General features: G+C 33.7%; 1 protein-coding gene, 1 non-coding gene and 1 pseudogene across 2 annotated transcripts in view; 2 read left to right on the forward strand and 1 right to left on the reverse strand.

Annotated features, from left to right (window-relative positions):
• Positions 1-25,531, forward strand: part of Tbc1d8b (TBC1 domain family member 8B) — a 70,043-nt gene that overhangs the window by 41,519 nt on the left and 2,993 nt on the right. Inside the window, exons 11-20 of the mRNA XM_047536762.1 lie at positions 5,762-5,879; positions 7,324-7,609; positions 8,555-8,684; positions 9,206-9,304; positions 17,026-17,094; positions 17,232-17,472; positions 18,224-18,289; positions 19,749-19,832; positions 20,738-20,794; positions 24,307-24,404. Coding sequence (XP_047392718.1) covers positions 5,762-5,879; positions 7,324-7,609; positions 8,555-8,684; positions 9,206-9,304; positions 17,026-17,094; positions 17,232-17,472; positions 18,224-18,289; positions 19,749-19,832; positions 20,738-20,794; positions 24,307-24,404 — 1,248 coding nt within the window. The remainder of the gene's footprint in view (positions 1-5,761; positions 5,880-7,323; positions 7,610-8,554; positions 8,685-9,205; positions 9,305-17,025; positions 17,095-17,231; positions 17,473-18,223; positions 18,290-19,748; positions 19,833-20,737; positions 20,795-24,306; positions 24,405-25,531) is intronic.
• Positions 13,059-15,080, forward strand: LOC124972390 (actin-like protein 6A; annotated as a pseudogene).
• Trnaa-ugc (transfer RNA alanine (anticodon UGC)) lies at positions 16,881-16,954 on the reverse strand. Its single transcript has one exon. It is a non-coding gene; the product is annotated as a tRNA-Ala (tRNA).

Consider the following 25,531-nt stretch of genomic DNA (forward strand, 5'->3'; position numbering starts at 1 on the left):
AAAGATGCATAATACATCTTTTCTCAAAAAGCTTAAACTCATCAGGTTCAGTGGTGCACACATGTAATCTTAGCAGCTGGGGAAGCTGAGGCAGGAGGTCTGCAAGTTCAAAGCCAACCTCAGCAATTTAGCAAGGCCCTAAACAACTTCGTGAACCTGTCTCTAAATCAAATATTTAAAATATGAGCAGTACCATTCAGGTGAGAACTGAGCCTACCAAAGAGACCAGCTAAGTTCATGTTGGAATCAAGTAGTAAATAAGTTTGTGTGGGACAAAATCAAGGAGAATCTTTACAACCTGGGACTAGAGTTTTCAATTTAATATGGTAAACAGATCATAATTGCTTTTAGTGAAAAATCCATGTAAGCCATACAGGCATGTTAATGCCTAACTGGCTTGCATATCTCTCTCTATCTCTATTGAGATATACCACGTATCACAAACTTCACCTTTTCATGTTTTATAGTATATTCACAAAGTCATACAACTATCACCAAAAACATTTTCATACTCCAAAAAGTAACCCTGTATTCATTACTAGTTACTTTCCATTTCTCACTTTCTTCAGTCCTTGGAATCATTAATCTACTTCCTATCTCCATGAATATGCCCATTATGGATGTCTTATCTATATGAAATGATAGTATATGTCGTCTTTTATGTCTGCCTTCTTTCATTTAGCATATAGTTTTCAAGATTCATCTATGTTGCACCATGTATCACTACTTCATTCCTTGTTATGACGAATAACTATCCATTGTATGGATATACCACATTTTGTATATCTATTGAACAGGTGATGAGCATTGGAGTCATTTCCATATTTTGACTATAAAAACTAGTGCAGTTATTAATATTCATGCAAAAGATTTTTTTAAATTTGGCAATAGACCTTTATTTTATTTATTTATATGTGGTGCTGAGAATTGAACCCAGTACCTCACATGTGCTAGGCAAGCACTCTGCCACTGAGCCATAACCCCAACCCCTCATGTAAAAGTTTTTATGTGGACATTATTTTTTATTCTTTGGGGTATATTTCTTGAAGTGAAATTGTTAGGTTATATGGTAACAGTATGTTTAACTTGTTGGCGCACTGCCAAAATATTTTCCAAAGAGACTTCACAATTTCACATTCCTACCAGGAATGTATAGGGGTTCCAATTTCTCCACATCCTTCACTATACTTATGGTGTCTTTCTTTTGATTGCTGCCATCCATTTGATTTTGAAGTGGTATATTGGCACCCTTGTTAAAAGTCAATTGACCATGGATGTTTGAACTTTTTGATGGAATCTCGATTCTATTCTGTTTATTTATCTTTCTATTCTTAGGCCATTATCACACTGACTTGATTACTGTGTCTGTGTAAGTTCTGAAATCAGTAAGTGTGAGTCCTTTAATTTTGTTCTTCTATTCCAGGATTATTTTTACTCTCTTAGATTCCTTGTGTCTATGAATTTTAAGATCTGCTTGATAAATTCTTTCAAGGAAAATAGCCAGATAGCTGTTGCATTAAACCTGTAGATCAACTTGGGGAGTATTAGATATTAACGATATTAAGTCTAGAAACACAAGATGTTTTTCCTTTCCATTTATTTAGCTCTTTTTAATTTCTTTACTTCAAGAACATTTGATAGTTTTCAATATGTAAACCTTATAATTCCATTTCTTAAATATTTTAATCTTTATGATATTATATTAAATGGAATTGTTTTCTTGGTTTCATTTTTGGGTTATTTGTTACCAGTATATAGAAATAAAGTTGAATTTTGTGCATATTGATCTTATATCCTATAACCTTGCTGAGATTATTTATTAGTTGTAGTAGATGTTTATTGGATGCTTTTTTTGTTGTTCTCTTTTGTTTTTTGAGGATTCTTTAGGAATTTCTATATATAGAATCATGGAATCTGAACAATAGTACTTTAGTTCTTCCATCCCAATCTGAATGCCTTTTTGCTTTGTTCTTGCCTAACTGACCTGGCTAAAACCTTCAATACAATGTAAAATGTATTTTTGTTGTTTTGAGATGGAGTCTCCTTATGTTGCACAGGCTGGTCTCAAACTCCTGGTCTTAAGGATCCTCCTACCTCAGCATCCCAAGTAGATGGAACTACAGGTGCATACCCCTACACCTGGATTGATAGAACTGTTAAGAATGTGAATCCCTGGGTTATTATTTATCTTGGAAATAATCTGTCTCTCATCATAAAGTATAATGTTAGCTATGAAGGTTTTATAGATTTTTTTTGATACTGTGTCTTGAACCCAGGGGCACTTTACCACTGAGGTACAATCTAATCCATTTCATTTCTTTTTTCTTTCTAGTTTTGAGAGGGATTCTCACTAAGTTGCTTAGTGCTTCACTCACTACATTGCCCAGGCTGGCCTTGAACTTGCGATCCTCCTGTCTTAGCCTGGAGTCTCTGGGATTATAGGAGTGCACCACCACACCCAGCTGAATTTTTGTAGATTACCAGGTTGAGGAAAGTCTTATATCATCCTATTTTGTTAAGTTTTTATCATGAAAGAGTATTTGATTTTGTCAGATTTTTTTTCCATGCCCACTGAGATAATCATGTGATTTTTCTCTTTTATTAAAATGGCATATTTCATTGATTGATTTTCATATGTTGAACCACTCTTGCAGTCCCAGGATAAATCTCACTTGGTATTGGTGTGTAATCTTTTTGTTTACATGTTATCTGATTTTGTTTCCTAGTATTTTGTTAAGGATTTTTGCATTTGTGTTTTACAAAATACATTGATATATAGTTGTGATGTTTTTTTTTAATTTTGGTATCCATACTTCTTAGAATGAGTTGGGTAGTGTTTCCCCCTCTTATTTTTTTGAAGAGTTTATGAAGGACTGGTGTTAATTCTTCTTTAATGTTGAGTAGAATGTGCCAGTAAAGCCATGTGTTCTTAAACATTTCTTTCTGGGAAGTGTTTTCATTACAAATTCAATCTCTTTACTTATTATAGGTCTATTCAGATATTTCTTTCTTCTTGAACTGGTCTCAGTAGTTTGTGTTTTTAGAAACTTATCCACTTGATTTTGGTTATCTAATTTGTTAGCATACATGGATCATCATATTCCCTTATTTATATTCCTTTATATTTCTGTATGTTTAATAATAGTATTCTCTGTTTCCTGGTTGTAATCATTTGAGTCCCCCCCTCCTTGTTTTTTAATGTTTTTGATTAGGCTACTTAAAGGTATTTCAGTTGTTTTTTCTTTTTAAAAAATCTTTTCAATAAACCAACTTTTAGTTTAATTATTTTTTTCTCTATTTTTCTGATGTATATCACTTTTTGCTTGCACTTAGCCTCAAGTTTAACCAGAGGTAAGAGCTTAGGCTTTTCTGCTCTTTCCTAAGCTACATATGGCTACAAATATGCATATGCAGAAAGCCATGCTTGTATATGTCCTTCTACTTTCCCACGAATGTGTCAGATTTTCAAAGTCCCCAGATCTTTTTTTAACCCTCTGTTAGTCTATTGTTTGACCCAACTGCTATCCATTCCCTCAGACACATGTTAATAGCTCCGATGGTTTTCAATAAAAACCCTTGGGGAAAAAACTTTTTGTACTACAGGAGCCCTGTGTCAGGTCAAATAAAGACAGACTTGTAAATGGAGTCTTCCTGGAAACCACCAGATAGATTAAAAAATGATAATTCTCAGGAATTGGGGTTTTAAAGTAGCTCAAATCACACCCTATTTCCGCTGATGGCAGCTGGATACTGGTTTTCACCTTGATTGCTGGGTGTTGATTTTTTTTGTTGTTGTTTTAGAGTTTTTTGTTTTTTGCAGTGCTGGACCCTCAAGCATGTTAGGAAAGCACTCTATCACTGAGCTATACCCCCATTCGTAGGTGTGATTTTGAAGTCTGTCCTGAAGCTGAGGGGAGGAAGTGAGAATAGAACTGTTGCAGCATCACTTGCCCACCAAAACCTCCACCAAGTTGAGGTTCAGAAAAGTGGTTGCATGTAGGGCTCTAAAGATTGCCAGTTCTCTGTGATCTTGCAGGAACTATTTCAAGTGGGTCATACAGAATCACAGGCATGAGTTTATTTGGAAAAGTTAGGTAAGAGAGAAGAGCATGCAGTACAGGCTGCTGAATGGACTTTTGCCACAGAGAACAGTGTAGTTTTTACAGAACCTAGGGTTTTTAAAGGTTTTGAAACCAAATGAATTTGGAAACCCTCCCCCTCTGAAATTGATAAGAAGTAGATATTGACCCCAGGAAGTCTAGTTCCCTTTCGAAGTTGTGAGGAAGACTCCAAGGACTGGGAAAGAGCCCAAACCTGAGAAATCCTTTCTGAGTCCTAGAATCTTAGGTTGGTATAAAGGTTGCAAAAGTTTTCCCTGAATGGCCTCAGGTATATTGTTTTTTAAAAGAAAGCATATGAGAGCGGTCAGCAAAGTAGACCCAGTGTGTAGAATTATCCTCCTAATCTCATGTACCCACCATTGGTATCTGTTATCTGTTAGAATTTTTGCCACAGAACTCACTGGTTTTACTGAGATTCAGGTATTTTCTTCAATAGATGTTACCTGTGGGTGTTCTTATTGCTTTTATAGAGGAAAACATTTTCAGAAGTCCTTATGGTACCATTTTCACTCTGTTCCCTCCCTTATGACTTCTTGAACAACAAAGTGAAGGGGTAAAATGGCTTGAGATCAAATATTTTCAAGGAATTGACATACTTAATATACAGATCTATTAAAAAGGTATTAAAATATAAAAGTGAGCAATGGACATGAAATGATTAGTCACAAAGGAGAAAATGCATATTGATAATAAACCTGAAAAAGAAAGTTCAGCCTCATAGAAATTGAAATAAGAACAATGAGATGCCATCTACAGTATCAACTTAATAAAGGTAATTATAATTATTACAATTCTCAATATTGGCAGACATGCAGTGAAATAAACATTCAAACACTGTTGACTAGAAATGTAAATTGGCAGTCTTTCTAGAATGTAATTTGGCAATAATATCAAGTCTTTAATAAATAACACCCTTTGACCAAACAATTTCATTTCTAGGTAACAATCCTGAGAAAATAGGAAAACACTTGAATGAAGACTGATATACAAAGATATCCATTGCAGCATAAGAAACATAGGATTTCTACCATTATAAAGATTAGGATAACTGAGAAGAGATTCCTCTTTGATACGGGAAATAAGATGTTTAGTTTTGGATATAATGAAGGATGATTGACATCTAAGGGATATTCTTCTGTAGATAGTTGGAAGTAGAAATGAAGTTTATTTTCCCTAATTTTAGTATGTCCTTGAAAATTATGTGGATATTATTTTCAGATTTCTGATAATTTTTATCCATTGAAATTAATCTAAATTTAGTTTTTAAAATATATTTTTATAACTCTTTTATTTATTGTTTTATATGGTGCTGAGGATCAAACCCAGTGCCTCACACATGCTAGGCAAGCACTCTACCACTGAACCATAACCCCAGCCCCTAAATTAAGTTTTACTTACTGCGTTTCACATCCATGGTATTACGCTTAATATTCCTTGAATGTTAATGTATAAAATAGCTGATTAACAAATATTAGCCTACTTTATTTTGTTTTGTTTTGGAGTAGCTCAGAGTTCTCATGTTTTCATTATTATTACTTTCACTTGTTCTCATATCTATTGAATACTACTAAGTTTGAAGAAGAAATGCAATTGTTACCTGAGTAATATTTACTTTTTTGTATTTTTTCTATTAACCTTAGGCAATGAACATTTTAACCTCAGTGTTGCTTCTGTATGCAAAAGAAGAAGAAGCTTTTTGGCTTCTGGTTGCTGTATGTGAACGAATGTTGCCTGATTATTTTAATCGTCGAATCATTGGTAAATACACACAGACACTATCTTAGTCTGTTTTCTCTTGGCATAACCAAATGCCCCAGACTGGGTAATTTATAAGTGATAGAGGTTTATTTAGCTCATGGTTCTAGAGGATGGGAATTCCAAGAATATAAGTGCCAGCATCAGCTCAACATCTGGTAAGGGCCTTCTTGCTCCATCAAAATGTGATGGAATGCATCACATGGCCAGACAGAGCAAGCACACCACAGACAACTTGCTTTTATAACAAAGCCACTCCCTTGATAAACTATTAATTTACTAATTCACAAATGGATTCGTGCATTCATTAGGGCACAGCCCTCATGAACCAATCACTCACCAAAGATCCCACCTCCATATACCACTGATATAAGAAGTTCGTGATTAAGTTTTCAACACATTAAATTTAAAATAAATTTAGTTGTAGATGTACACAATACCTTTATTTTGTTTGTTCATTTTTATGTGGTGCTGAGGATCAAACCTAATCCTTCACATGTGCTAGGCAAGCACTCTACCATGGAACCACAACCCCAGCCCTAAACACATTAAATTTGGGGAAACTTCAATCCATAAAAGACACATATTTCTTTTCTGATCACTCTCAGTGTCTCTTACCTACTCAATTGCCAATGAAATAAAAGAATTTATTAACTACATTGCAAAATATACAAAATGCAAGCAATGTCAAAATGTCACATTCACTGACATGCTGAAGAGAAGATCTGTTTTGTCTAGTTGGGAGCTCTGGTGGCACAATCAGTTACTGCATGGTATTTATACATAATCTATAATTGGAAAGATTGTATCTGCTCTGTTTTTTAATAAAATGAATACTTTAAACTTATAATCACTATACTGATAAAATAATGATATTCTGAAATATCCAGAGATGCTGAGGATTTTTAATAGTTTCTTGATGGGAGGGGAATTTTTATCAGCTTAAAATTGCCATATTTATATTAATTATTTAGGCATTCACAAGGTTTGAAAGATCAAGATCTTGCTTTGATAACTGTATAATATTTTCTTAAAACATCAAGTATTTATAGATATCCCCTATCTTAAAACTTTTGGTATTATAGCTAGGTCACTGATTGTATTGCCTTTGTTAGAGTTATTTGTTTATTTATCTTGAGTTCTACTAGTTATTAAACTCCTTAAAGATGAGGCCATTTTGTTAATTGTAATACCTAGTACAGGTCTATGCTATAATAAGAACTCAAATAACTCTTTAAATGAATTGGGATTGCATTTCTCAAGTGCTTTCTGATGCATGGCTCTCTACTAGAAGATGCAGAAATATATTAAATATAGAAAAAGCACCAAAAGAGTTCGTAATTTAAGGAAGAGAGGCGATATATCAGCAAGCTAATAGAAGTGGGGAGGTATCAGAAACAAATCCTTTTGAAGATGCTTAATTTTAAACTTATTTTGAATTCTCCAGGTGCCTTGGTGGATCAGGCAGTCTTTGAAGAACTTATCAGGGATCATCTTCCTCAACTCACAGAACACATGACTGATATGACATTCTTTTCCTCAGTTTCTCTCTCATGGTTCCTCACACTTTTTATTAGTGTGCTGCCTATTGAAAGTGCAGTGAATGTGGTGGACTGTTTCTTCTATGATGGAATAAAGGCCATTTTACAATTGGGATTGGCAATACTTGACTATAATTTAGACAAGCTGCTGGCATGTAAAGATGATGCTGAAGCTGTGACGGCTTTAAACAGGTATTATAGAAACTATAACACTTAAATCTGAAGGGAATCTAAGAGACTGCGTTTTTCAATTCCCTTAATTCACCAGTGAAGAAACTGAACTTTAGAAACTTAAAACAGTTTCACCAAAGTCACAGAGCTCATTGAATGAAAAAGCCAGGCAAAAAGTCTAGTCCATTGTCTTCCAATAGAATGTAACAAAAGAAAATCACTTGGAAATGAAATGAACCATTAGGTTGTTTACACTAATATTGTTGATTCAGTATGCTAGGACTTTCATAGTCTCAGTTTGAACTAAAAAGTGTTTCTATGTAGAACTAATTTGACTGGGAAAGGGCTGGTTGATAATGCTAAATATCTAGTGGAGGAAATTATCCTGGTTTCTGTATGGTTTCCATCAGGTAGATTGAACTTTATTTTCCTGGTGGCTTTTGTTTGGATGTTAATTTGTATTGGAGGTTTTGTGTGTGTGTGTGTGTGTGTGTGTGTGTGTGTGTGTGTTATGTGTGTACACACACATTTGTATACATTAAATATTTGAATCAGCAACTATTGTAATGCTTCATCAAATACCATTCTATAAAGAATAATATATAAATGCCTCTTGCCTTCAGAACTCTGTGATAAGGCCTCAATATACCTTTTGCTTACTACCCCTTACACGTCTTTACATACCGTTTCCATTCTTGCTGGGCCATGTAGTATTTGCTGAGTATACACTGAGCCTATTCGCTATCTTCATGTTCTCTTCCCCAACTCAAAATGATATTGTCTCTATCCTATTTCCCCACCCATGTCTTCCTAATTCCCAATCATTTTCAAATTCTACTTCTTCAGAAGTTGCCTATTGTATTCTTAGTTTGAAATTATCCTCTGACTGACTAGGGAAATATTAGTTGTCATTTTATCAACTATTTTAGTTCCACTAACTCTTGTATTACTATCACTTTTGAATAGGTTCTTTGACAATGTCACTAATAAGGATAGCCCTTTGCCTTCAAGTGTTCAGCAGGGTTCAAATGTGAGTGATGAAAAAAGCAGTCATATTAGAGTGGATATTACAGATTTGATAAGAGAGTCCAATGAGGTAAGTTTTTATATCATGAATATGATTCCATAGCATATCTTAAATGATACCGTAGTTATCTCTGTAGTGGTATATTAAGAATAAAATAATAAAGCAAGTAAAGATACAATTTAAAAACTTGTTTCACTTTTGGATTCTGTGAACTGGTCCTAGGTTGCATGACCTCTTCTTTCTCAATGTGCTTTTCATTAAATGAAACTCAATTCATTTGCTTTTACAAATGCTGACCACTTTTAAATATGTATCACTGTAAAAAAATGTGAAAATTATTGTCTTAGAGACTAAGAATTTTACCAATGTTCTTAAACTTAATCTAGACACAGAGTAGATAGGATTCTCTCCAGTGAGTATATATAAAACTGAAATGTGGGAGGTGAAAATTTGCAAAATCACTGAACAAATCAGGAAAATAGCTAGGAAAAGAACCAAGGCCTCTAGAATTGAGTCTGATAAAAATTAATTATAAGATGAAAAGTGGACATTTATTATGATTGAATATACACTGAAATCATTTCTTGCAGAAATACGGTAGTATTCGCTATGAAGATATACATAGCATGCGCTGTCGCAATAGGTTATATGTGATTCAGACCCTTGAGGAAACAACAAAGCAGAATGTGGTGAGTATCTAACCATTGTTAGGAAAACCAGTTAGAGTAACTTTTTCCTCCAACATCCTCTAAATGTTATAATTGCATGCAAACTAAACAAAAAGACCTAAACTTTTGAGCTAGATTCTTGCCAAGGTTTAGCTTATTGAAAAAATTTTAAGAAAAAATAATTTATTTTCTTGTGGCTCAATTATGTTGCTTTCTCCAACACATTTAAGCATAAAATACTTGTGTTTTGCTGCATCAGGAAGAACAGCTGATCTGTATAATAGTCAGTTCTCTAATATTATTTTCCTTGAATACCTAAGGTAAATTGAATAGGATACAAAACAGTTTTAAGTATTCACCTTTTTAATATTTGGATGACTCTGTAAGCTGTTAATACTGGTTTCCACATGTCCAGTGAGATGAAGAGATTACTTCAGAAAGGGGAGAATTACATTTTGCTGTTTATATTCTGTACTATTTGATACTTTATCGTGAGTGTGTGTTTTGTACACCTACTTGGTTAAGACCAGGTCCTCAGAGGAGCAACTCTAGGAAGATTAACAATCCTGAAAATTTCAGATTTAGATTTCAGTTAAATAGATCAGTGATGTTACTCTAGCATAGTTAGCAGAGTCCCCTTATTTCTGTTACATATTTTCTAAAATTATAATGTTTATTGTAAATAATTCAAACATTACAAAAATGTAAAGAGTAAAAATTCCCACCCCAGGAATAACCATCTTAAAATGCATCACTATATATCCTTCCAGATCTTTTTTTCTATATATATGGACATCTAAATGTGTATGTTGGTGGGAAGGGGACATATGACTTTTTATTTTGTTTCCTATTTGTTTTGTTTTATTTTGTTTGGTTTGGTACTGGAGATTGAACACAGGGGCGCTTTACCACTGAACTACACCCACAGTCCTTCTTGTTTTTTTTTTTTTTTTTTTTGTTTTTTTTTTTTTTGAGACAGGGTCTAAGTTTCTTAGGGCCCTGCTAAGTTGCTGAGACTAGTCTTGAATTTGCAATACTCTTGTCTGAGCCTCCCAAGCTGCTGGGATTACAGGCATGTGCCACCATGCCCAACTGTGTATGGTTTTTTAAATGAGATCATACTGCTTTGTGGTATAGCTTTTTTCATTCAAAAATATATCATGGGCTGGGCAGGGTAGTGCATGTCTGTAATCCCAGTGACTCAGGAGGTTGAGGCAAAAAGATCGCAAGTTCAAGGCCAGCATCAAAAATTTTATTTAGGCTTTAAGCAACTTAGAAAGACCCTGTCTGAAAATAGGGCTGGCAATGTGGCTTCATGGTTAAACACCTGGGTTCAATCCCCATTACCCTCCCCAAAATATATGTGTGTGTGTGTAGTCATTACGTTTAAGTACATAAAGATCTTACATTTTACTCTCTTCTTAACGTACCAAATAATATACCATAGTGTATATATATATATATATATATATATATATATATATATGTGTGTGTGCCTTAATTTATGTAACTGTTCACTGTCAGTGTGCATTTAATGTCTCAATTTTTTGTTTGCTCTTACAGATAATATATTACATAATCATTTGTGTGTGTGTGTGTGTGTGTGTGTGTGTGTGTGTGTGTGCTCGCATGCGCGCGTGTACCTTTTTTCTTTATAAGAGGATTTCTGTAATATAGATTCCTGGAAGTGGAAGCTGGGTAAAAGGGCACCACAATCTAAAATTTGATAGGTCTTGCCAAATTATCTGCCAAAAGATTGACACCAAATTCAAATCCCACCAGTAGAATATAAGAATGCATCTTCTTCCACACATTAACACCTAAGATCTTTAGTACGTGCCAATTAGATAGATAAAAAAGTCAAATGTTACTTTAATTTTCATTTTGCCAATTACATGTTTCTTAGCCTTCTTCATTCCTTAATTGACTGTTCATAGCCTTTGTCCATTTTCCTGTGAGATTATTTATCTTTTTCTTACTGATTTGTAAGAGGTTTTGAATATTACCAGTATTCTTTGTCAGTTATATTTAGGGCCTAATTTCACACCCCCAGTCTTGTTGGTTTGTTTTCATTTTCTTTATGGTGTCTTTCAGAGTATATATGTTACAATTTTTTATGCAGTCAAGTCCTTCCCTTTTTTCTTACATAGTACTTGGGTTTCATGTCAAACTTAGTAAGACTTTCCCTATTTAAAATTATTATACAAATTATAAAAAAAATGACTGATATTGCTGGTATTGCTTTTTTAATGTTTAGATCTTTAATATACCTAGAGTATATTTTTGTGCTTATAGTATGAGATAGGGCTCTAATATTATTCTTTCAACTGAAGTCACCCATTGTCTTATAACCACTTATTAAATAGTCCATTTTTACTGTACTCTACTTTTCCACAGTCTAAATGCTTATTTACATATAAGGGCATATTTCTGGACTTTTTATTGTTGTTGTTACTGGAGCAGTACCAGTATTTTAACTATTGTGGCCTATGTTCACTCTGAAATCTAGATAAACTTTTAAAATTCCTTTTTAATGTTCATCTTAATTATCTGTCTTTTAAAATGCCCTTTAATAAGCACATATGGTCTTCATTATGTAGGTATTATACATTTATTTTTAGATTTATTGTACTCCTGTGTATTTTATGGTTTTATCATTAAAAGGATTGAGTTATTTTTCCGTTACATTTTTCTTCTATTCACTTATTTTTTTAATTAAAAGAAAATTTTAGTTGTCAATGAACTTTTTATTTATTTATTTATTTATATGCCGTGCTGAGAATCAAACCCAGTGCCTCACACATGCTAGCCAAGTCCACTACTGCTGAGTAATGTCCACAGCCCCTTCCTTTATATTTTCTAATTATGTATTTCTGGTTATGTAACAGCTATCAATTTGGACATGTTGCTTTTCTGAGTGGTCAAGTTACTGATTGATTAATTATAATAGTTTTCATTTGGCTTTCTCAAATTTTCTGAATAGCCAAGCATATTATTTCCAGTGTTAGAATTTTGACATTTTCTTATATACCTCTTTTCTTTGTTGTGTTTTATTGCATGCAGTAGGCTCTTTAGTGATGTATTGAATAATAGCTATAGAAGTAGTTTTCCTTGTCTTATTCCTGAATTTAATAGGAATGTCTTCAATATTTTATCACTGTTGACTTCAAAAAGATGACCTTTATCAAATTAAGGAAGTTTTATTCACTTTCTAGGTTAACAGGTTTGTTACTTTTTTAAAAATTAAGATCAAGTATTAACTTTGATCAAATGTTTTTCTTTTTTCATATCTTGACATTAGTTTTTTTTTTTTTACTTTATTAATATAGTAAATTTTATTAAAAAATTCTTGGCCAATGTTAGACTGCCATTGCATTCTTGAAATGAATGCTCTTTGGTCATAATATATTATTCTTTAATATTTTGCTTTGACAGTTTTGCCAAATAATTTACCTAGATTCTTTGCATATGTGTTAAAGAGACATTGGTTTAAACTTTTCTTTTTGTATGTGTGCTAACTTTAGTTTTCATATTAGTTGCGCTTGCATCATAGAATGAATTTTGTAATAAGATCATATTTTCCTATGCTCTGAAATATTTTAGATCACATAGGGATTCTATAAAACCATCTGAGGTGGATGTCACTTTGTTGCCTGGGGGAGGAGGGTGGAAGTTAAGGGGGTTGAGGTTTAGTGCTCCTCTGGACCAGCAGTTGCAGCCACTACAGTTGCTTTGCCCGGTAGCCTTTAGCCTAGAAGTTGCACTGACAGCAACCATGAGCTGTGATGTGTATGGGGGAGATGAAATTGGAGCCCTTGTTTTTGACATTGGATCCTATACTGTGAAAGCTGATTATGCTAATGAGGAGTGCCTCAAGATGAATTTCCCCACAGTTATTGGTTTGGTGGTAGAAAGAGATGATGGAAGCACATTGATGGAAGTAGATGGTGATAAAGGTAAACAAGGTGGTCCCACCTACTACATAGATACAAATGCCCTACATGTTCCAAGAGAAAATACAGAGGCTATTTCACCACTAAAAAATAGGATGGTCAAAGACTGGGATAGTTTCCAGGCTATTTTGGATCATACCTGTAAAATGTGTCCCAGATCAGAAGCCAGCCTGCATCCTGTTCTTAAGTCAGAATCACCGTGGAATATTAGAGCAAAGAGAGAGAAACTGACAGAGCTAATGTTGAACATTACAACATCCCTGCATTCTTTCTTTGCAAAACTGCAATTTTGACAGCATTTGCTAATGGTCATTATACTGGTCTGATTTTGGACAGTGGAGCCCCTCATCCCACTGCAGTTCCAGTCCATGATGGCTATATTCTTCAGCAAGGCATTGTGAAATACCCTCTTGCTGGAGATTTTATTACTGTGCAGTACAGAGAACTCTTCTAAGAAATGAACATAGAATTGATTCTTCCACATATGATAGCATCAAAAGAAGCTGTCCGTGAAGGATCTCCAGCAAACTGGAAAAGAAGAGAAGTTGCCACAGGTTACAAGGTCTTGGCATGATTACATGTGTAACTGTGTTATCCAGGATTTTCAAGTGTAAGTACTTCAAGTATCAGATTCTACTTGAGATGAACAAGTAGCTGCACAGATGCCCACTGTTCATTATGAATTCCCCAATGGCTACAACTGTGATTTTGGTGCAGAAGGACTGAAAATTCCTGAGACCCTTCCAATCTAAAGGGGCTCTCAGGAAATACAATGTTAGGAGTCAGTCATGTTGTCACTACAATGTTAGAATGTTTGATATTGATATCAGACCAGGTCTCAATGCCAGTGTGATAGTGGCAGGAGGAAACACATTAATACAGAGTTGATGTTTCATCAAATGGGGGTCATGCTGAAAGTGAGGATGACCATGTCACCCAAAGAACACAGACATCAGAGACCAGGCTCAGAGGGCACAGAAGTGATTTTACTTTTGTTCATACAAGACATACATAGGCACATTATCCAATCAGGTTAAGACACTTGTTAAAGCATATAGAATCAACCTATCAGTGAGCTATACATCTTACTAATAAAAACAAACCAAGTATCCCTAAGTGACTCTGTCTAGCAACAAGTCTGAGACAGAGGACTCGGGGGGAGGGCAAGGCTCCAGCATACAGTATGAGACGATGCAGTACCAGCAAACTCACATCACAGCTTGCCGTGATGCCTGTTGAGTGAGGCTTTCCCTCAGCTCATAGCTCAGCCTCAGTAACTGCAAAGGCCTACAATCCATTGTGAGTCTTTACCACTTCCTCAGTTTCCCCATCCAGACTGTTGGATTTATTTAAATCATTGTATCAGCAACTGCTGTCAAATAAGCTTGAGGAATGTTCCCTACACAGAGTTTTACTGATAGGTTGAATAGAGGACTTTCTCAGAAAACTCCCCCAAGTATGTGGTTGAAATTGATTGCAAATAGCACTACAGTCAAATGGAGTTTTGGTTCATGGATTGGTGGCTCCATTTTAGCTTCTTTGGGCACCTTTCAGCAGATGTTGATTTCCAAACAAGAATATGAAGAAGGAGGGAAGCAATGTGTAGAAAGGAAATGTCCTTGAAAAAGAATTTCCAAAGCTCTCACCATCCTGTGTCACCTGATGTTTCATAGCTTAGTATACTCAGGAAAGAATTACCATCTTTTGTAGAATGTGTATACATTTTTGCATATTTCAGTTTCCACTTAGATTTTTAAGGCTTTAACTAGCTCTATAAATTAAAATGAGTTTGTGCTTTCCTTGAAATGTACTTTTTCTTATTACAGGCATTTTATAATTTTCTATAAATGTCTATTGTCTCTAAATATTTTGCTTTCAGGGCTGGGGAGATAGGTAGAGTGCCTGCCTTGCAAGCCCAAGACCCTGGGTTCAATCCCCAGCACCACAAAAAAAAATTGCTTTCAGTAAAATGCTTTCCAACTCTGTTTAGTCTATTAATTACCAGTGGATGGTAGTATTGCTTTTTATTGACTAGTAAAAGTTACTGCCTATACTTTTTATCTCAGGCTTGTACATTTAAATAAAAATTACTAGCCCTTCCAAAAATTAAAAAAAAGCATCTGAGGTAGGGATAATATCTAGAATATATAAACAACTCAGAAAACCCATAAATAACACGTTAAATAAATGGACAAATGAACTTAATGGATGCTTCTCAAAAGAAATAGAAATGGCCAACAATTATATGAAAAAAAGTTCAACATCTTTATCCCTCATGGTCAAACTACACTGAGATTTCATTTCACTCCAGTTAGAATGGTAATCATCAAGAATACAAATAACAATAAATGCTGGTGAGGATGCAGGGTTTATAAAGGAACTCTTACACACTGTTGGTGGGAATGTAAATTAGTATAGCCCCTACGGAAATTAGTATGTAGGTTCCTCAAAAAATCAGGAATAGAACCACCATATGATCTAGCTGTATCATTCGTCGGTATTTATACAAGAGAATTAAAATTAGTGTACTATAGAGATACATGCATACCCATGTTTATAGCAACACAATCCACAATAGCCAAGTTATGGAACCAACCTAGGTATCCATCAACAAATGAATGGATAAAGGAAATGTGATATATATACACAAATGAGTTTTACCCAGCCATAAAGAAGGAAGTTATTTCATTTGCAGGTAAATGGATGGAACTGGAGAACATCATGCTAAGCAAAATAAGCCAGACTCAGAAGGTCATTTTTCTCTCATATGTGGAAGGTAGAGAGAAAAAGGGAATCTCATGAAAACAGATGAAACAAAATGTTGAAACAAATTTAAAAATTTTTGCATCTGAATCTGCTGCCTTTGGGTGTGAGGCAGATCTTTGATTACCTTTTCAGTTTTATCTGTTTGTATTTTCTTGCACCTCTAAGTTATTTCGATCATTTATAATTTCCTAGGGAATTTCTGTTTTGTCTGAATTTTTAGATGTATTGGTGTAAAGCTTATGGAATTTATTCAGCAGATATTTACAGCTACCTTCTATGTACTGGGTACTCTTAATGACCTGCATTTCCATGCTTATTATATCCTTTTCTTCTCATTGATGTTTGTGATTTCTTTTTCATACTTTCCAGAGATTAAATTCTGTTATATTAATTAAAGCTTTTACTTTTCCCTTAATTTTACGTTACTTAAATACTATAATATTTGTACCATTAGTACTTATTATTTATGGAGAACAAAATTATTTATTTTCTAAGCTTATTATTTCTTGGATTATACTTTTTGGCATAGTAGGGAATGCACATCTCCTGATGCCTTTGAAGTGTTAAATGACAATCTTGCTTGATTATTTGAAATATTGCTTATATAAAAAGGAAGGCGTATATGGAATGAGACTTACAATACAATTGCTTGTATTTATAGATATTAAGGGGCTATCCTTTGGCAACGATTTCTGGGTATAAAGAGATAACTATCAAAATTAGTAGTATCAGAGTAGAATTGAGGTGTAGTGTATGTACTATTCTTTTAAAAGGGTTAAATAAGTGCATTTACATTTATTTCTCTAGAAAAGTAAAAGGAAAAGAGACTTTTAAGTGGATTCAAAGAGAATTTCTTTTTTTTTTTCTTTTTTTGTTTTTTGCGGTACCGGGGATTGAACCCAGGGCCTTGTGCTTGCAAGGCAAACACTCTACCAACTGAGCTATATCCCCAGCCCTTCAAAGAGAATTTCTATACTGAAGTGTTAAATTCTAAATTCTAAAATGCTTTTAATCTTTTTAAAGTTGCGTGTTGTATCACAAGAAGTAAAATTGAAACTTCATGAATTGGATGAACTTTATGTCATCTTTAAGGTACTGTGCTTTTTCATTAAGTGAAAAATAGTGCCCTTTTAGCAGAATTTTATCAGAACTACTCAAATATTTCTTTTTAAGCAAACATCTTTAAAAGAAAAAAATCTGCAATAAATTTTTTTATTTGTTTTTAATAGAAGGAGCTGTTTTTATCTTGTTACTGGTGTTTGAGTTGTCCAGGATTGAAGCACCATGACCCCAGCCTGTCATATTTGGAACAGTATCAGATTGACTGCCAGCAGTTCAGAGTGTTATACCACTTGTTGAGTCCCTGGGCTCATTCTGCAAATAGAGATTCACTAGCTTTGTGGACGTTCCGATTGTTGGATGAAAACTCTGATTGCCTTATAAACTTCAAAGAATTCTCCTCTGTAATTGGTAGGTTGATGTCCAATAACTTTGTAAAGCACAAAGTAAATGCACCCAAAAATATTTAATAATGCCTACATGACAGTTTAGTTAGATTATATAACCCCGAGTTACATTACCTCCAGCTTTAGTAAATACTGGGCCATTTTTTGAGTTTCTTAAGAAATCTAAGTGTATTGATCTCATTTTGCCCCAGCCATCTCAGAAAGGAAACTGTTAGATGTGGATATTTTAATGTTTAAGATGAAGGAAGAGAATGTCCCAGTTTTCCCATGCTCAAGTGCATAGATGCTACAGAATCACTTTCCCCTTCAGTAAAAATTCAACCACATAGTCTACAAAAGTGAGAAATACCCAACATATATCTCATACTTATAGATAGTTAATATATTGTTCCTGTAAATAGTGTCTCTTCGTTTTTCCAGACTCCCCAGCAATGCTTTCTTATCACGAAATGCCCGTTAAGAACAGTTCTTTCCTCAAATGTGGCATAAGGCCTTTTTCAAAAGAAAAAAAAATAAGTAAATCTTAGGTTGAGGAAAAGGAGATTGTCAGTAGAGCATTTTATTCCCCTGCTAGAGTATTTTGCTTATACACTTGAAGGACAGAATCTAGCTGACTGAGTGGTTGTTTAGTTCTTAATTGAAATAACAGAAGGTTTTTGAATCCTAATTCCTGGATAGTGTCTGTCTTAATCTGTTTTGCTGTAATTGATTGAACATTCTTTGTGATTATTTCCAATTGGATTTTTTTTAAACAGACATAATGTACAATGGAAGTTTTACTGAGAAGCTTAAACTACTTTTTAAGCTGCATATTCCTCCAGGTAAGAATTTCATAGTCTTTAATGATGTACAGCAGGAGTTTGCATCATTTTTAATAGCATAACTACATATATCATTCCATTTTACAAATAACATAATTTTGAGTGTGATACAGGGTCATTATTTCATTGTAGCTCTTGAGTCTCGTTACCAACTACTTCTGCTAATGTAGGTAGATATAGAAAAATCTCTAGAAGAGATTGTGTGTCTCCTGTGTCCAAAAGTTTCCTTTCTATTAATATTCAATCAGTTTAATGATAGTTTATGTACAGGAATTACATATCATTTAAATATTGGTATAATGTTGAATTTTTGTTGTCATTGTCATTAGAATAGAGATTTGCTTTAAACAAACTGACAAACTTGTATAATACTACAAATTATTCAGAACAATTAGATAAGGCAGCAGGGATATTAAATATTTGGAAAAGGAAGTAAAATAGTAGCTACCATTTATCAAACACTTGCTCTGTCAGGACATTAACTTTGCATGCATTTGTTTGCTTAAACCTCACAATATCCCTAAAAAGTGATAATATTCTTCCAATTTTCATCGTAAGGAAACTGAGGGTGGAGATGTTTAGATTACTTGCTAAGGCTCGCATACCTGATTCAGAGTGAGGTCTGTCTGACTTCAAAGTTCAGGAGTTTTTTCCTACCATAGTTCCTCAAAGTTCTTGCACAAGTTCAGTTTATGTAAGTTTTTCCCACTGACCTTGAGAAGCTACCTTTCCCAGATATCCCTGCTTTGACAAAATATTCTTAGACTTTAAACTGAAGGTACATTGCAAAAAGTAATTAAGCAAAACAAAAGAGCACCTCATAATTTGTCTAAAACCATACCTGGGATATCTTTAAAAGTCTTTTCAGATTAGCCATGAAAAATTATTTACTAGTGCAACAAACTAAAAGCCATCTTTAACTGTTCACATGCTCAAATCACAAACACAGTATTAAAGACAAGATACAAACCACCTAGTAATTAGATTATAAAAGGAGTTGACATTGTCAAGTTATGTTTCAATTGGAATGTTTAATATTACCATCAAATATTCCACTAGTAGAAGGATCAAAATAGGAAAAATGCTATGTACCTGTTGAAGCACAGGTTGGAAGTAAAACAGAACACTCAACTTTATGTTTTCCTTATCACTGAGGAAATTTTTAATGGCTAAGGTCACATATTCAGAGATTTCTAAATTCTAGATTTTCTTGTTTTAACTTGTAATGACTCACATAAAACTATTAAAAAGGAAGGGGGAGAACTAGTAGAACTCAAAATGGTCAATACTTCTCATTATTTGTTATACAACAGAGCAGAATCATTTCCACATTTCTTTATTTACATTTTTCTTATACAACCTATTGTTTAACTTCCTGTTCCCAAATCTGCCTGACCATTATGAACCTCATCGCTGTCCTTTATTGTTAATAAATGTGATTTTGGTTATATATTTTCAGCATATACCGAAGTGAAATCTAAGGATTCTTCAAAAGGTGATGAACTTTCCATGGAAGAATTACTTTATTTCAGTCAGCTTCATGGTAAATATTCTTTTAAAACTTTAGCTATTCACTAAGCATAATCTATAAATATTTGACTTATTAACCAAACTGCACTTAAGGGCTTTGACATATGAAATTTCTTGTTCTTGGAGAATTGAAATGTTTTTTGTTTCTAATTATGTTAAGAAATTTCCAGGCTGTATCAGACCATTTTCATGCCTTGTATAGTACAATCAAAACAATAGAATTGTTGATGATTAAAGTTTATAGCCATTATTCAAACAGTGGATACTTACTATAAAATGTCAGTGAAGGTATAGGATACAGGAATAAATTTATGTCCTAGACATAATTTGGAAGTGATAGGAACCTATTTGTCCTTGTTTCATTTTCTTAAGTATCAGCGTCTTACAGAGGGATGAATTCTGATTAATGTATATTTGTGCTTACTATATGTTGAAGCATTTGGACATTAAAGAGACCTTACAAATCATCTAATCAAGTTCCTTCATTTTATATATTTTATAGCCCAGGAAGAAGTGACTTGTGCAAAACTTTATAATGAGTTATTGCCACACTCAGTACCTATAGATCATTCTTCTGACTTATAGTATGTGTGTGTTTTTTTAATTTTTCTGATAATAAAAGTAATACAATCTAATTAGAAAAAAGTAAAAAATATGACCCAGAAATAAATACTCAGTATTTCATATACTCCCTTCTAGGCTTTTTTTTTAAATATGAAATTTCTCTAGGGATCTTTTTCCTATGAAAGTTCTTAAATATTTTGTCTCCTAGTGACAGGAAGTCAGGCCAGCTAAAATTGACTTCCCGTATCAAAGAAAATAACATGTGTTTATAAGTCTTTGTATGAAATACTATTTTGCTTGTAAAAGATATTTGTTAAATATTTTACAATATGCATTTGTCCTCTTTTCCTTTAGTGTCCAAGCCTACAAATGAGAAGGAAGCAGAATCAGGAAAAGATAGCCCTGAAAAAGGTACTATGATCTAGGAATATTGTTTAGTTTGCTAAATTATTGCTTTTGTAAATAGTAATAACTACAAAGAGGAGAGTGGATTTCTTTTGAGGGAAATAGATTTGTCCTGATAACTTTTTCAGTTCCTTTACATTAGTTTAGCAATTTATTATTTTTTAAGTCTCAGAAGTTATAGGAAACAGTAAATGATCCATAATCATTTATTTTGATTACTTTAGAAATATTTATTCTTAATTATAAAAGTAATAGATAATCCTACTCTTGAAAGCAGTATGGAGATTCCTCAGAAAACTTGGAATGGACCCACCATTTGACCCAGCTATCCCACTCCTCAGTATACCCAAAGGACTTAAAATCAGCATACTACAGTGATGCAGCCACATCAATGTTCATAGCAGCTCAATTCACAGTAGCTAGATTGTGGAACCAACCTAGATACCCTTCAGTTGACAAATGGATAAAGAAACTGGTATACATACACAATGGAATATTACTCAGCCATAAAGAAGAATAAAATTATGGTATTTGCTGGTAAATGGATGAAGTTGGAAAATATCATGCTAAGTGAAATAGGCCAAGCCCAAAAAACCAAAGGCTGAATGTTTTCTCTGATAAGTTCATGACAGTATATAATGGGGGGGTTGTAGGGGGAAGAGAAGAATGAAGGAACTTTGGGTAGTGTAGAGGAAAATGGAGTGGGAGGGAGTAGGGGACAGAAAGATAGTAGAATGAAACAGTATTACCCTATGTATATGTATGATTACATGAATGGTATGAATCTACATTGTGTACAACCATAGAAATGAAAAGTTGTACCCCATTTGTGTACAGTGAATCAAAATGCAGTCTGTAAATAAAATATAATAAAATATAAAATAAAAAAGATTTTAAAAAAATAAATAAATATATTTTTAGTAAAAAATAGATCATCCTTAAAGAAATTCAGATGATATATATTCCTTGTACCTCCACCCCATCCCACCCAGAATTAAAGACTAGAAATATTTTTGGCTATATCCTTTCCAGACATATTTCTGTGTCACAATCATACCTAGACATTTTTCTCTCTCTTTTTACATTTAGCAATTTTTAAAAAATTTTTTATTAGTGCCTTATAGTTATACATAGTAGTTGGGTGCATTTTGACAAAATCATACATGCATGAAGTTTGATTTCAATCCCTTTCCCCTACTTTCCTCCACCTCGCTCCCCTATTCTCCTTCCTCTCCTTTACTGATCTTCCTTTTACCTATTTATTAATTTTTGGTTGGTACTTTCTACGTATACATAAAGGTGAAATTCCCTGTGGTACATTTATATGTGCATACAATGTGATCCTACTAAATTCATTCCATGTTTCCTCTGTTTTCATCCCTCCTCCATCCCTCTTGATCTCCTCCTTCTACTCCACTGATCTTCCCTGTATCTTTGTGATATGCGATCCACACACACCCCACCTTCTTTCCTTTATTTTATACTTTAGCTTTCACATATAAGAGAAAACATTCAAACCTGGATTTTCTGAATCTGGCTTACTTCACTTAGCATGGTATTCTCCATTTTCATCCATTTACTGGTAAATGCCAGAATTTCATTCTTTTTTATGGCTGAATAAAACTCCATTGTGTATATGTACCATATTTTCCAGAAATTCATTTATTGATGGGCATCTGGGCTAATTCCATAATTTGGCTATTGTGAATTGTGCTGCTGTACATATTGAAGTGACTGTACAGCAATAATATGCTGATTTTAGTTCTTTTGGATAAATAGCAATTGGATAACTGGATCACATTGTAGTTCCATTCCTAGTTTTTTGAGGAATCTCCCTACTGCTTTCCAGAGTAGTTGTACTAATTTGCAGTTCCACCAACATATGTTTCTGTTTTTTTTAAAAAAAACAAATATTCCAGAAATACTGTTCTACAATTTGCTTTTTTTATTTTGTGATATACCGTGGAAACTTTTCATGTTAGTACATTTGGATCTATATTATACTTTTTAATGGGTGCAGAATATTTCCTTATTGATTTTACCATCATTTATTTATTTATTTATTTTGGTACTGGGGAATTCCCAGGGGTACTCAACCACTGAGCCACATCCCCAGCCCCTTTTATATTTTATTCAGAGACAGGATCTCACTGAGTTTCTTAGGGCCTCACTAAGTTGCTGAGTCTGGCTTTGAACTCGTGATCCCCCTGCTGCAACCTCCTGAGCCACTGGGATTACAGGTGTGCACCACACTGCCTGGTTACCATCATTTATTTTAATAACTAACCCAATACTAATGGACATTTAGGTTGATTCCAATTCTTTTTATTGCAAACTGTGCTACAATAAACATTTTATGTTTATATTTTAGTATAATCTTATAAATATTTTTTTAGGATTGGTTGAATTCATAGAAGTATGAGAATAGTGAGTCAAATAGTTTGCATATTAATAATTTGAGATGTGTATGTATATGAATATGTAATGATGAACCCCACTATTATGTATAATTAAAATGTACCAATGAAAATTTGGAAAAAATAATTTGAGAGAAGCTCTCAAATCATTCTTCTAAAGCTCACCATTCTTTTTAAATTTTTGAATGACATTTAGTTAAAAAATAATTGCTTCTTGTTTAAATTATTTAAAGGAATAAATGAATAAATAGTGTTTTGAATTTTTAAATAAGAGCCACTATAGACAACTTTTGTATTTGCATATTAAGAATATGGTATAGAGCTGGGTGCATTGATGCATGCTTGTGATCCCAGTGCCTCTGGAGACTGAGAAAGGAGGATCACAAATTGGAGACCAGCCTCAGCAAATTAGCCAAGGCTCTAAGCAACTTAGCAGCCCTTGTCTCAAAATAAAAAATGAAAAGGACTAGGGATGTGGCTCAGTGGTGAAGTGCCCCTGGTTTAAATCCCCAGTACCTCAAACAAAAATAGAATATGATGTAGAACTAGTGTGGTGGTGCATGCCCTTAATCCCAGCAACTCAGGAGACTGAGGAAAGAGGATCAAAACTTTGAGGCAAGCCTCATCAGCTTAAGGCTCTCAGCAAATTTTGAGGCCATATCTCAAAATAAAAAATTTAAAAAGGAGGCAGGAGATGTAATGCAATAGTTCAATCCCTACTACAAATAAAACTCCAAGAATATGATATAGAAGCTGGTTTAAACTTAGTAGTGTGTATGTATATAACAATGACTACATGAAATTTGCATTGTCAAATCAGGGTATACTGTTTTCGTCTAAATACATCCTTTTCCCCTACTCTTTCCACATTTTCCCTAGTCCCTAACTGTCCCAAAATAAAAGTTTTAGTCTAAATGGGAATGGAGAAAGTATTCAAAGAGCCAGTGGGGCAAGATCAAAGGTAAATTCAGATCATTTCCTGATTTAAGAAAGGTGGAATTTTATATTAGTGAAATGTCTTTTAATAATAATTATACTTTTTAAGATCTGGAAATTGTAGAGACCTGTGCATTATGATATGGTTTTACTCCCCTCATTCAGGCAAAGGAAAAATTGATATTCAAGCATACCTAAGTCAGTGGCAAGATGAGCTTCTTAAAAAAGAAGAAAACATTAAGGATTTACCAAGAATGAATCAGGTATAGTATTTTTTAAGAAAAAGTCTTAGTTCTTACTTTTTTGTATGAATATGAGTATAACCAACACTAAACTAGCTAATATGCTATTACAAAATAGTTACATAATCTGTGTATATATCATCGCTGTAAGTTTCAGGTAAGCAAGGAAGAGGAGAACATTTTCAATGATTTTTTTTCTTTAAGAACTCACAACCTGGAGTGATGGCACATGTCGGTAATCCCAGCAGCTCAGGAGTCTGAGGCAGGAGGATCACAAGTTCAAAACCAGCCTCAGCGTGGCTCTAAGCAACTTAGCAAAACCCTGTCTCAAGATAAAATGTTAAAGAAGGCCTGAGAATGTGGCTGAATGGTTAAATATACCCAGTTTTAATCCCTGGTACAAAAGAAGAAACTTTACAATTTTTTACTTTAATGAATTTACATGTTTCTGATAGGCCCTCTGCTGTGATAACATTTGTACCTACAGAAAAAATATGTAATGTATTTCCAGCTTTATTGGAAATGTTTATTATCTAGTAAACATAATTTTTAGTACCTACTATATGCCAAGCCCATTGCTAGTTACTGGGAATAAGAAATTACTAAAATAAGTCATATCTTGGTTTCTAATGATCTTGTATTTGAACATTCCCTAGACATTACTAATTCTTCCTTTTGACACAATTTTAAATTCATCTTTTTCTTATACCCTGTCTAGTCAGAATTTTCTTATATTTTTAAAATTAAAATCCAGTTGATATAGATATTGAAAATTCCCAGAACTTTACCAAAAGGAGAACTGTCAATAACTTAGTGTTTCTCTGTAGACTACATAATTTGACCATTGAATGAGTACTTTTTAAAAATGCGTCAGTATGAGATATTTATTCTAAAATTATTATAAATGAAGAATATTGTAGACTAATTAACACAAGTATTTGTTACAGTATATTTTTATGGAGTTCACCCTTTGTATTTGCTTTTTGTTTACAGATGAACTTTTCTGGTTAGATGATTGACTTATAGGACTCCTGTGTGGAATCACTTTTTTAAATTGATTAATGTTTTCTAGGATTGTCTATAGATGTTCTAGGGGCAAGTAGCAGACCAACTGGTTTCTCTCCACTTTGGCCCTATCTCAGCCTTTA

Source organism: Sciurus carolinensis, chromosome X, assembly GCF_902686445.1.
Source record: "Sciurus carolinensis chromosome X, mSciCar1.2, whole genome shotgun sequence".
Classification (NCBI taxonomy): domain Eukaryota; kingdom Metazoa; phylum Chordata; class Mammalia; order Rodentia; family Sciuridae; genus Sciurus; species Sciurus carolinensis.